At 44.8% G+C, this 11,869-nt stretch overlaps 1 protein-coding gene across 1 annotated transcript; it reads right to left on the reverse strand.

Annotated features, from left to right (window-relative positions):
* Window positions 1–10,280: 10,280 nt before the first annotated feature.
* On the reverse strand, window positions 10,281–11,595 carry LOC149256574 (uncharacterized). The gene is made up of 2 exons (XM_089455409.1): window positions 10,644–11,595; window positions 10,281–10,561 (listed from the first exon to the last, which is right to left on the reverse strand). Exons 1-2 carry the CDS (start codon window positions 11,593–11,595, stop codon window positions 10,281–10,283), a joined length of 1,233 nt encoding a protein of 410 aa, XP_089311535.1.
* Between the last annotated feature and the right edge of the window lie 274 nt (window positions 11,596–11,869).

Genomic DNA, 11,869 nt, shown 5'->3' on the forward strand with positions numbered 1-11,869 from the left:
ACCCTTCTCTCCTGTGAGTTTATTAGCCAAATAGACCTTTGGCTTTGATACCAGTTGTTAGAAAATTATATATTACGGAGCAATGGAACACATAAAATATTGCAGAAATATAAACATAGAAAATGCATAAAACAAGAGAGACACAGATATATGTGGTTCACCCAGTTTGGGCTACATCCACGGAGAAAAAACCAGTCCTTATTTATTATATTATCCAAAAAACTGAAGAGATACAACCTACAACATATCCGTTGTAACACCCTCTTCGCTCTGAATCTCCTCTCTCTTCCTCACTTAAAATACAGATAACATAGACACAATACAATTCCCACATATATAGTGAGGGGTTGCCTTCTAGGGCAAAAAACCCTAAATTAAATATAACTTCTACCATCATATCATCAGCCTAATGAATGACCCAGATTGACTACAAATTACTAGACTTTTACAAGGAAATTTTACATCTATTTTTAGCTTCGGGGGCGCTGCCCCCGAACTCTCGCGAGGGGACTGCTGGCCCCGGGACCCTCCAACCAGGGGGGATTAGCCCCCCCGGACCCCCGAGGGGGGGACAGGTCCCCCCTGCACCCCCCCATGTGGAGGGGTGTATAGTCTTCCTGGGGTATACATCTAGCTGAGACATTTGAATACAGAAGATAATCAGGCTCCACACCCAACATCGAGTACAGAGTTCAATACTAGAATTTGTGAAGGCTTTAGATTAAATTTGATTTTTGGGTTTGATCTTGACAATTAGATGATTTGATTAGTTATCATTCCATAATTTTAAAAAGGAAATCATCAAACTCTGACCTAGCCCTAAACAAAGAGAGCGCAAGGCAATTCGTGCTGATGAACCCCGGGTTGACAATTAATATTAAGGGATTTAATATGACCATTTAAATATCTCAACACTGCTGATGGAATCCAACTAAAAACTGATCTTCCTTGAGTTCCGTGAGTCGTGAGAGCCTCGCTTCTAAGGCTCCATGGTCCACTAATCCTGTGAAAGTTGTTATGCGTAGAGTAGGCACGATGTACTCCATAGGCATTATAGCTTCCACGCCATAGACCAACCTAAAATGTGTTTGACTAGTAAGATTTTAACAAGTAGTTCTGTAAGCCCATAACACTGCTGGTACGTGCACACCCCAATCATTCTGTTGTGTGTTTCAAACCTTTGTCAACACATTCTCCGATATCTTATTAAAATATTCAACCATTCCATTGGCCTGATGATGATATGGTGTACTCTTCTGATGGTAAACGTGGAACTCTTCTGTGAGCGCGCTGATCGTTTCATTGAGAAAATGTGTACCGCGATCACTCATTGATACCTTTGGGTAACCAAACCTAGTCAACATATATTCAAACAAGAACTTCACTGTTGTTTCCCCTGTACAGTCCTTCACAGGCTGTGCTTCCACCCATCTAGTCAAATAATTTATCACAAAGATATGTAGCACACACCTATTTTCTTACTTAGGTGCTGAATTGGTCCTATAAAATCAATTGCCCATTTCTCAAATGGCTGTAATCACACCTATGGATTCAGAGGCATCTCATCCCTCCACGATGGCCTGCTCATTCTCTGACATGCATTGCATGCCGTACAATATACTTTAGAATCTTTATGCAGCATCAGCCACCACAACCCAATGTGCAAAATCTTTTGCGTTTTTGCTTTTCCTACATAATTCGCTCCTACAGCTCCTCCATGAGCTTCAATGAGGGTACTGTTTCATTCAATAATAGGCACATATCATACAAATGCCCAACAATTACTGAGATATCTACCACACGCACCACCAATTCTTTCCTCTACTGACTGGTGTATCCCTCTGGAGCCATTCTTGTAGTCAAGAAGCCAATAATATCCCTAAAGTGATTATCCACCATGCACACGATGAAAAGTTGCACGTCAAGAAACCATTCCTCCAAATTAGTAGGCTCCTCTCCTGTCTCAATGTGCGACAGATGGTTAGGTCCTGCGTTCAACCTTCCTAGCTTCAGAATCACCTCAAAATCATATTCTTGAAATAACAACAACCATATGCATATTTCCCTGCCAACACATGCTTATTGACTAGATAATTCAATGCAAAATGGTATATGTACATCTTGAAATGTCCACCTAGCAGGTAATGTCTAAATTTCTGGAGCATGTACACCATAGCCAGTCCTTCATGCTCTGTCATTGAATAATTCCTTTTAGCCTTTGACAACTTCCTTCTCACAAAGACTATAGGATGATCTAGTTCTCCTTCGCTAGCCTGTGTTAGCATTACTCCAAATGCAATACACGCAGCATCCACATGCACATGAAATTCCTTCTTCCAATTTGAGTATACCAGGATCAGTGCGATGACCATTTTCTCCTTCAATACATCCAAGATGTGCTAACATTCTTCATCCCAACAGAATGTAGTGTCATTCTTCAGCAACTTCTCCATAGGTGTGGTAATCTGAGCATAACCCTTGATGAATTTCCAATAGTATCTAGTATGGCCCAACGTTGTGCACAGATGTTTAACACTCCTTGGGGCTTCCAAATTGATTATTACCATGATCTTAGTCGGCTCCACCATGAGTCCTTTCCTGCATACCACATGACCCAGCAAGATCCCAAAAGGGACACAAAACAAGAATTTCTTTAGGTTTAGCACAATCTGATACCTTCAGCACATATCCAACATTAAGTGTAGACTATCGACATGGTGCTTCACTAGCCCAAACACTGTCCATTCATCGAAATAGACCTCCAAGAACTTGTGAAATAACTCCTTAAACGCCACGATGAATACACATGAGAAAATCGTTGACACATTCTTAAGTCCGAAAGGCATCATTGTATATTGGAAGCATCCCCATTCTATCATGAAGGTGGTCTTATTCTTGTCTTCTGGCGCGATCTTAATCTAATGGTACCCAAAGAACCAATCAATAAATGAATAGGGCTCTTGTCCTCCAACATTATCCAGGCCCTCATCAGTAAATGGTGTCAGAAATGGATCATGGACATGTGCATTGTTAAGCTTTCAGAGATTTACACAAATACTTATTTCATCCTTCTACTTATTTTCCTGAACTACCATTGGACTCACCAAATCAGATTCCTCCACTAGTTCAATAATACCTTCTACAAGCATCTTGTCAAACTCCAAGTGGACCTTTTCCTTGTATTTTGGATTAAGGCGATATGGCCTTTGCTTAACAGGCTTCACGTACGGTTTCAAAGTTATTTTCATTACTCCCAAATCACCTATGATGCCTTTTAAGTAAAAAATTTTGTAGGGAATAAATTCTGATATTCGCAAAGCAACTCAGTGACTTTATCCACTGTAGCATCATCCCAATAAACCCTAATCTTCACAAACTTTGGTTCTACTTATGTACCAATGTTTACTTGCCTAGTTTTTAGTGGCGTAGTGATGTCTGGATTCTCTATCTATTGTCTGTCAACTTTGCGATGGCCTTCTACTTCTAGGATTTTAATATTCCGTGGATCCTCATCCTCTCCTTCAAAAGTCAGATTATAGCATTCCAACACATGGCACAACTAGGTGCTCCAATTTGGTTGAACTAATTCCAAAGGATCTTGCGGAATTCTGAAGATCATTACCTTAACCTCATGTAGCACTTCATCAATACTTTCAAATCCATATTCAAAACTGAATGTCCTTGTGAAACCTTCTCTTAAGATATCCCATTCCGTGGTGCCATGGCAGAGCTGCGTTTCCAAATACCAATTCATAGGGATTATATCCAGAGTGTGATAGAATAAATGCACCCACTCTGGCTGCGGATCCGTTCCATAAGCCTTAGTCCACTTTTCCAAATGATCGTGTGGATCATTCTCCCATTGTACTTCTCAGTCAACCATACCTTGGGTGACCAAATTACATCCTTATCATTCTCTTATAGTCATGCCATTCTTCAAAGCTAAATTTGTGAGTACCCCACCATTGTGCAGGTGTAGCGCAAAATACCAAATCTAGTGCTTGGAAGCAATGATTCTCAGGTACTTCTCTTTCAAAGGCATCCAAGAACTTATCTACATCAGTTAAACCATCATAATAAGGCAAATTTCTTACCTTCGATGACACAAAATGCAGCTATTTGGTCATCATATTAACCAAAACATAGATACTTTGTGCAACCTATTCCACCAATGCTCTAACTCTTCATCCAAATATGATGTAAAGGAGCTTTCACAGTCCCATGAAATTCATCCATCAGCTGTTGGATTGACCCAATCTTGGTATCGTGCATTTATTTTATAGATCTGGTCCAAATCATCATTGTGGACCGGTTCAGTATATCATTTTCCTTCTGCAGGGTCTAATGGCACTACAATGCAGAGAAATTTCCTTTCAAATGACATTGTCTACTTCTTTAAATTGATTACCCCATTCATGTCAATAACCTAATTGTTACACAGTAATTTATCACTGCCTTCCTGTCAGTCACCCTGCTGTGTCCAGAAGTCACAATCACTAAGTGTTTGATCCCTGAACTGGCTTAAAAACCCATTTTTCCAAAGTTTTGTGCATCAGCGCGTCTGTTCCTAAAATAACCGCGATGACCAGCGCCTCACAGTGTATTTCGTGCGCTGCCATCGCGGAAGAACATCACTTTTCCGCGATGACGCACAGCGCGGCTTTCCCGTGTTCTTCCGCGCTGACATGACTTGTTCAGTTATTGTTATGTGCTGACAGCGCGGCAGTCTCCATATAATCCGCGCTGATCCAGTTTGGGCGAATTTGTTCAAACAACCAGCCTTCCAGATCTCTCCAGGCTTGGTTGTTAGCTTTGTGAATATCGACTCCCTTCTATGGCATGTCTGTTCGACCCTTTGCAACTACTCCCCTTGAAGATAAGCTCATCCTTCCACCTTTTTAGGAGACTCCTTCTCCTATATAAACTTCCACCATTACCATGAGCAGCTAGTTAGAACTAGTTGGAACTAGTTAGACTTAGCTTGGATTGTACAGGGCTTGTAGTGCTCAGATTGCTGCTATAGGTTTGGTGTGTTAGGTGTGGAAGTGATTGATTGCTTGGGGAAGTTTGTTTGTGACATTTGTGTGTGAGAGAGAGAGTTGTTTGTCTTGGGAGAACCATCCTCAAAGGTGAATGCTTGAGATACATGCTGACTGATCCCTCCTGAGAAGTTTATCGACGTCAGAACATTTGGTTGTACTCTTCTCTATTCTGATTAATAATAGATGACTGCTATTATTGTTCCATTCTCGTTTGTTTATGCAATGGATAAATGTGAATTATGTCTTTTCTGACTGGCATATAGTTACTTTTACTAGATTTCACGCTTGCGTTTGCCTTCTCTTCGTGTGTGCAGGTGTCCGTTCGCGGGGATCGCGGAGGACTGTGACCAGCCGAAGCGAAGGAGCGAAGGAGACATCTCTTCGTCCAACGACAGCGCAGGAATCCAAGTAGGTGCTCTTTACTTCTTGTTTAATTGTAACTAGGAACATGCGTGGCAGCATTGTGTGATTGTTGCTAGACCCCTATTGGGCTAGTAGGGATCGCCTCTATCCGTAGAGGGGATTTACCTCTCCAACAATTTGGCGACTCCGCTGGGGATCAGCCTCTTTGTCTCTTGAGTCCACTTTTGTGTTTGGTTTTGATTGATCTCTTTTCGAGTTTTTGGGATTGTCTTTTTGCTTATGAACTTTCTGGGCGTTTCTGGGAAGCATTTTTATCATTGAAAAGCTCCTGCCTTTGGTTTGGGAAGTTTTATTTCGGTTTTCCTTGTTTTTTACTCCCAGCGCGTTTTATTTCGGAACAGTCGCGCTGACATCGCGACCCCGTTCTTTGGTTTTCTCTTCATCGCGCCTGTACGTCTAACAGCCGCGCTGACCTCGTTTTCAAGGGCAGCGCGCTTTATTCGTGTTCTTCCGCGCTGACATCGCGCCCCCTCTTCTTTGCGATTTTGGTCATCGCGTCTGTGTGCCTTATATCCGCACTGACCTCGTTTGTCCTAGGGCAGCGCGCTTTTTCCCTGACTTTCCGCGCTGACGTCGCAAAGTTGCTGAAGGTCTCCCCCTGTCAGCGCCAAGTTGCTGAAGGCTACCCGCGCTGAGCCTGAAAAACTCATTTTTGTCCAAATTGACCTCCTAAACCTCTTGCTGTGACTTTCCCTTCTTCTCCCCACTTGTCTGATGACTTGTTTTTCACTCTCTAAACTTTGAACTGTTTGATTACGGAGCTCAACTCCATAGGGTTTCGTTTTGCTTGGTTTTAAGTTTGCAAACAACTTCCCTTCTAGCTGCTTGGTTCGTGTTTTCATCCTTACTTTTGCGATTACTGGATTGTGTTTGGGTCTCTAATTGACTGGTTGCGACTCTGGTCCGTCGGATGTTTGCTTTTCTCTATTGATTTCGCACTCTGAACCCTAGGACATCTAGTGGCCGTGTGTGTGTGTCAAGCCTCCCGTGAGGATCCCTGTTTGCTTGATTGACCAGCTCGTTCTAGACTCGTTTTCGCATTTTTTCAGTGATTGTCAGAGTGTATTGGATTGTGCTTCCAAGTGGTCTTTTTCGCTTCCTCCTTGCTTGCGATCCTTGCTTGTTTTGCAGAGCTTAGATCACATAGCTCGTGCATTGCCTTGTTTCCTTTTGATTTCGAGACTTTGGTTGAGTGTTTTCGGGAACTTTGTGTGCTCTCATTAAGTAGTTTACTTGGTGTTCAAGTTCCTCCAAATTCCTTTAGGTGTTTTATGTCAATGAAAAGAAAACGAATTAGTAGCTTGCTTTAAAATTCGAAAAGGAAAAGAACATTTCATTGATTTGCATTTTCAAAAGAAAAGTTTCCTTTCCTCGCTTTAGTTGCATTTAGCTGCTTGTTTGTTTGTATTCGTTTTGTTTAAAAAATTCTTTGCTCTCTCATAGCTAGAATTCATCGAACGAAACGAAATTCTTTTGCATATAGATTGCATCTAAGTAATTGTGAGCGAACATACGATAGAGCTTGAAATCGAAACTTAATCTCAAGATCAACTATAAAATGAACCAAATGAATCTAAAAACGCATTGGAACTAAACGCAAATATTTAGAGGTCTAGGTTAGAGACGTGTTCCGGCGTCTTAAAACATAGTCACTGTTGTTTCACATTAGGTTGGGTGATTCCTCCTTCTGTGACTCGATAGTGGTCTAATACGGACTGCGCTCCCACGTACCGTCGAGTATATAGGGAGACCCCACTAGGCTTTTATCCTTTATCCATAGGAAGCCGAGTCGGCCGCCCTACAATTCGCAATGCAGTGAACACAGCATTCACGAAGATTGACCACCCGTACCCTAAAAAGTATTCTGTGGTTTTGCGAAGAGTTTGGCACACCTTCTACCTAGAGTTCCAGAGCAATCGCTTTTGATCCTTTTCGGACTCCCTAAACGAAAAGGTGCCTGTGAGCGTCTTGTCACTTCGTGCTCATTAAACATTCGAAGGAGACTGGAGTCATCTTTGTCCTTTTCTCGACTCCTGAAATATGAAAAGGTCAAGTTTGGTTCTTGCGTCTTAAAATTAATTGGCCACGATAACATCACCCAGTTAGGTCTTGTGTGCGTTAGCTTGAGTAGGTTTCGTTTTCGTCTGCTATGGCAACTTTTCCAGGATTCACCAACCTAGGGTCCCCCTCTGAAGGGAATCCGGGACAATTCCCTCCTCTTGGGAATGTTGGTGCTCCGTATATGGCGACGTTGTCCCTCCCAGGGTTGACTGTCGGGTTGCCTGTGTGGTTGTTTTCAACCTCTTTGGTCTCTACCGTATCGGCTGTTAGTCCATCAGTCCCTCCACCTGAACAACGCCATGTTGATCCAAAGGTGGACCTCTCCCCTTCGACGCCTACTTCTACGTCCTCAGCTTCCGCTTCGCTTGGTGAAAGTCTTGACTCGAGTAACCAGGTGGCTAAGAAGAAGAAGAAGAAGACCAAGAAGAAGAAGTCCCCTAAGGGAGAGCCTACACACACAGTCCCCCTTTCAAGTCCAGCTCCCCCCTCCAGTATACCTGAAGTCGGGTCACCTTCTGCTCCTCCGCGGAAGGTCAAGTTTCCTTGTTGATTATGCAAGGAGGACCATCTCCTTCGTGATTGCCCTGGCATTCCCAGGGTATTAGAAGTTTGGTCTCACAATTTGGCCCGCCCTCCATCGTCCACTGATGATCATGGCGATGCTACCTCATCAGCTAGGAATGGTAAGGAGAAAGGGAAGTTTCGAATCCCCTGTCGACTTTGTGAAGGCAAACATCCCCTTCACCTTTGTCCCCTCATGGATAAAGCCTCTGCTGTGTTGGAAAGTCTTGCTGCTCCTCCGAATCCATTTCCCGCTGGCTATCAACGTCTTTCCACAACTGTAGATCGCACCCCTGTTGACAAAGAGATCGCTTCAGATTCCCCTTTTGTCCAGGCCCCTCTTCCCGAAACCGGCTGTTCCCAGCCCATCCCAGACCCGTCATCGGTCGGACAGAGCATTGAATCGAGTTCGCCACTCGCTCACTCTGTTCCGGAAGAGCAAAATTCTCATGTTCTTCTCGTCTCCTCAGATTCTCCCGAGCTTGATAAAGGTTCTCCTGAAACCTCTCCGGAGAATTTAGATTCGGTTCTTTCGGAGTAGGGGGGCAACCATATGTTTCCCCCACCAAGTAATTCGGTCATCTCCTTTGACTGGAGTCGTTTGACTGCCCCTCCCCTTCCGTCCCATGTGCCTTTCTGGGTCACCGCCTATGCTTGCAGTAAAGCGCTGCCCGGCACTGTGTTAGACGAAGGAGCATCGGTTAGTCTCATGCCTGTTACTACTTGGCGAGCTTTGGGTTCCCCATCGCTCGTACCTGTCGCGCCGCATCTCACCGCGTTTGATGGAGGAACGAGTCAGCCATTAGGGATCCTCCCGAAGTTTCCTATTACTTTGGGAGGCAAGACCGTCTATATAGACGTCTCGGTTACCCAAGGTTCTTTAGACTTCAGTCTTCTCCTTGGTCGTGATTATGTGTATGCCATGGGAGCCCTTGTTTCTTCACTTTTCCGTGTGGTTTGTTTTCCACACGATGGAAGAATCGTGACATTCGATCAATTATCGTTCGTTCGTCCACAAGCCCCTCCGGCGCACTCCTCCTTCCCTCCTGGTTTTCATCCACAAGTTGCATCTGCCTCACCGCAAATCAACTACGTGGCCACCCAACCCGTGCCCGTACCCAGTGACGACACCATCGTACATAGTGTCCTGGGGGCATTAGGTCCTGATTTCCAAGATGTTGGACTCCCCTCCGGAGCCACTTTCTTGGGGGCCTCCACTTCCCGTTCATTATGATGAAGTCCATTCTGAGCACAGTTCCTTGTCTTGTGTCAAGCTCGTTAAAAAATGAAACACGGCGGCCCGAGGATAGTTTTGATCTTGTGGCGACCTCGTTAAAAAACGAAACAAGGTGGCGGAGCATAGTTCTTTTCCTATGTCAAGCTCCCTAAAAAATGGAATAGGGTCTGACCGAGCACAGTTCCTTGTCTTGTGTCAAGCTCGTTAAAAAATGAAACACGGCGGCCCGAGGACAGTTCTTTTACCTGTGTCAACCTCGTTAAAACAATGAAACATAAGCTCGTGCAATTCGAGCGCAATAACCATTTCGTCAACCCTCAACCCATTTTCAATGGCTTGAAGCTTGGGGGGCATGTACCTCGAATTGAGACACGATGCTGGGGGCATGCCCGTTCCTTTCCTATCAAGCATAGTTTGCATGTATATACGTGCCTTTAAGCTTGCATCAAAAATAAAATCCATTGTTCAAAGCATAGTTTGCATACGTGATTATCATGTGTGTTTTCAAGCTTTCATAAAAATAAAATATGTGCATATTTCACGATGGGTCGTTTGTTATGCAAGTAGATACATCAGATAACATGTGTGTCGAACAGTCGCGTAACATATGAAACACATCATCATATGTAAAAGATCCATCTAAGAATAAGCATACATAAATCATTTCAAGCATAGTTTGCATATGTGTGCTTTTAAGCTTGCATTAAAAATATAAAATCTATGGGTCAAGTGTCGTGCAAATTCATACATAAGGTCACAAATTGTACTGAATAAACGCACAACATAAGCAAAACATCATCATATGTAACAATGATCCATCCAAAAACCGGTATGTATATATATATATATGTCGTGTGGCGCACTAAGGCGCTCAAAAATAAGTGTATATGTCCAAAATCAGTACATCTGAGTCATAATGTCTCAAAAAATGAACAGTGGAAATAAAACCTAAGTGACTAATCGGCTGGATGGTGCTCTCTGTAGTACACAGCCGCTCGTGCCACCCGCCTCAGAAGGCGGTGCACTCTGGGTTCCACACCCACTGTGTGGATCTGATGCTCCACAGGAACCTCCTCGACCCCCTGGAAGTCCGGCACCCCCTCCAGCAACCCCTCAAGGTTGCGAGCCACAATCTCTGGTGTGTTGGCCCCTGGAGGGGCTAAGGCCAAAGCTCCGGCTCCCGGGCCCTCTCTCCGTGCCGTGGCAGCCAGGCCAATCGGTCTAGTAGGCCCCACATCTGCATGACAAGACATTTATTAGGACATGTACATAAAAAATTTAAAAACAATACAAAACTCAAAAGACAAAAAGTGTCATACCTGCATCATCCCACTGTTCACCCGGAGGCAGCACCAAGTCAGGATCATTGCGGAAATCCATCCCCGCATATGGCCAATCCTGTACGAAGATCTCCTGCTGGTCCAACCAGTCTCTGAAAAATGCCCCCCAGCTATGTGGTCGGCCGCCACCCCCACGTGGCATAATCCGAGCCCATCGTGAGGCCCTCGTCTCTCGAGGATCTCTGGGGGCATCCACAGCCATAGACTGCAGTCGCATGGCTGGTACTCGCTCCAGAATGAGCGGGACCAGGATCGATCCATAGCCGAACTGCTTCGTCTCCCCACGACGGCAGTTGCTCAATTGCCTCTTCATGTTGTTGGCCACTGCCGTGCACCAATCAAACACGGTAGGCTCGAGGCACTCGAGAGCTAGTAGGAGATGGGTCTTGGACGCCTCGTGATTCGCCATGCTACCTGCCGCCCGGGTCACCATGAACAGGATGGTGCGCAGCACTATGTCTCTCACTGTGGGGATCGAGCACTTCCCACTCCGCGTTTTCACCGCCCCCGGGCAAACCTCAGCCATCAGGTCATCCAGAGTACCGCCGCTAGGTCGCTGCCCCTCCAAGATGGGCCTCGCACCTCGGCGCGACAACCCAGTCAAGAAAAAGATATCCATGTGGTCAAACTCAATGTCGTGACCACGGATGGTGAATTTTTGGTCCACCGGGTTCCATGCCCTGATCAGCAGCTCCAGCAGATCATGTTGGGCCCTCAGACGCGGCGTAAGGAAGAATTTCATGAATCCGCACGCCCGCATGGCGTTGCAGCAATTTACGTCTCCCCAAGCAGCCACATCCTCTACATCGTGAACTCTCTCTTGCCATTGAAAGGCCATGATGTCCTGCATGAACAATAAAAACCAATCAGAATTGTTTTCATGGAGAAATTTACATTCATTTATTAAAAAAACAAAACTTTTCCGCGCCATCGCGGCTGTTTTAGGGACAGCCGCGATGACAATGGCGGCTCTGTGTAAAAAATGCGAGGTCAGCGCGGAAGAACACGCCTTTTCCGCGCTGACCCGAAGTTGGTTACATTGGCTATTTTTCGGTCAGCGCGACCCCGTGGGCAATTTCCGCGCTGACCGAGGGCGCACCCATGAAAATAAAAAATGCCCAATTGGGCCCATTCACCCGTTAAAAAACTCCTAAAATGAACCAGAATGCAGGGCAAAGGAATGAGAACCTACCTGGAAGAAGCAG

Source organism: Pinus tabuliformis, chromosome 7, assembly GCF_031772625.1.
Source record: "Pinus tabuliformis cultivar Carrire ecotype Pingquan chromosome 7, CPIR1, whole genome shotgun sequence".
Lineage (NCBI taxonomy): Eukaryota > Viridiplantae > Streptophyta > Pinopsida > Pinales > Pinaceae > Pinus > Pinus tabuliformis.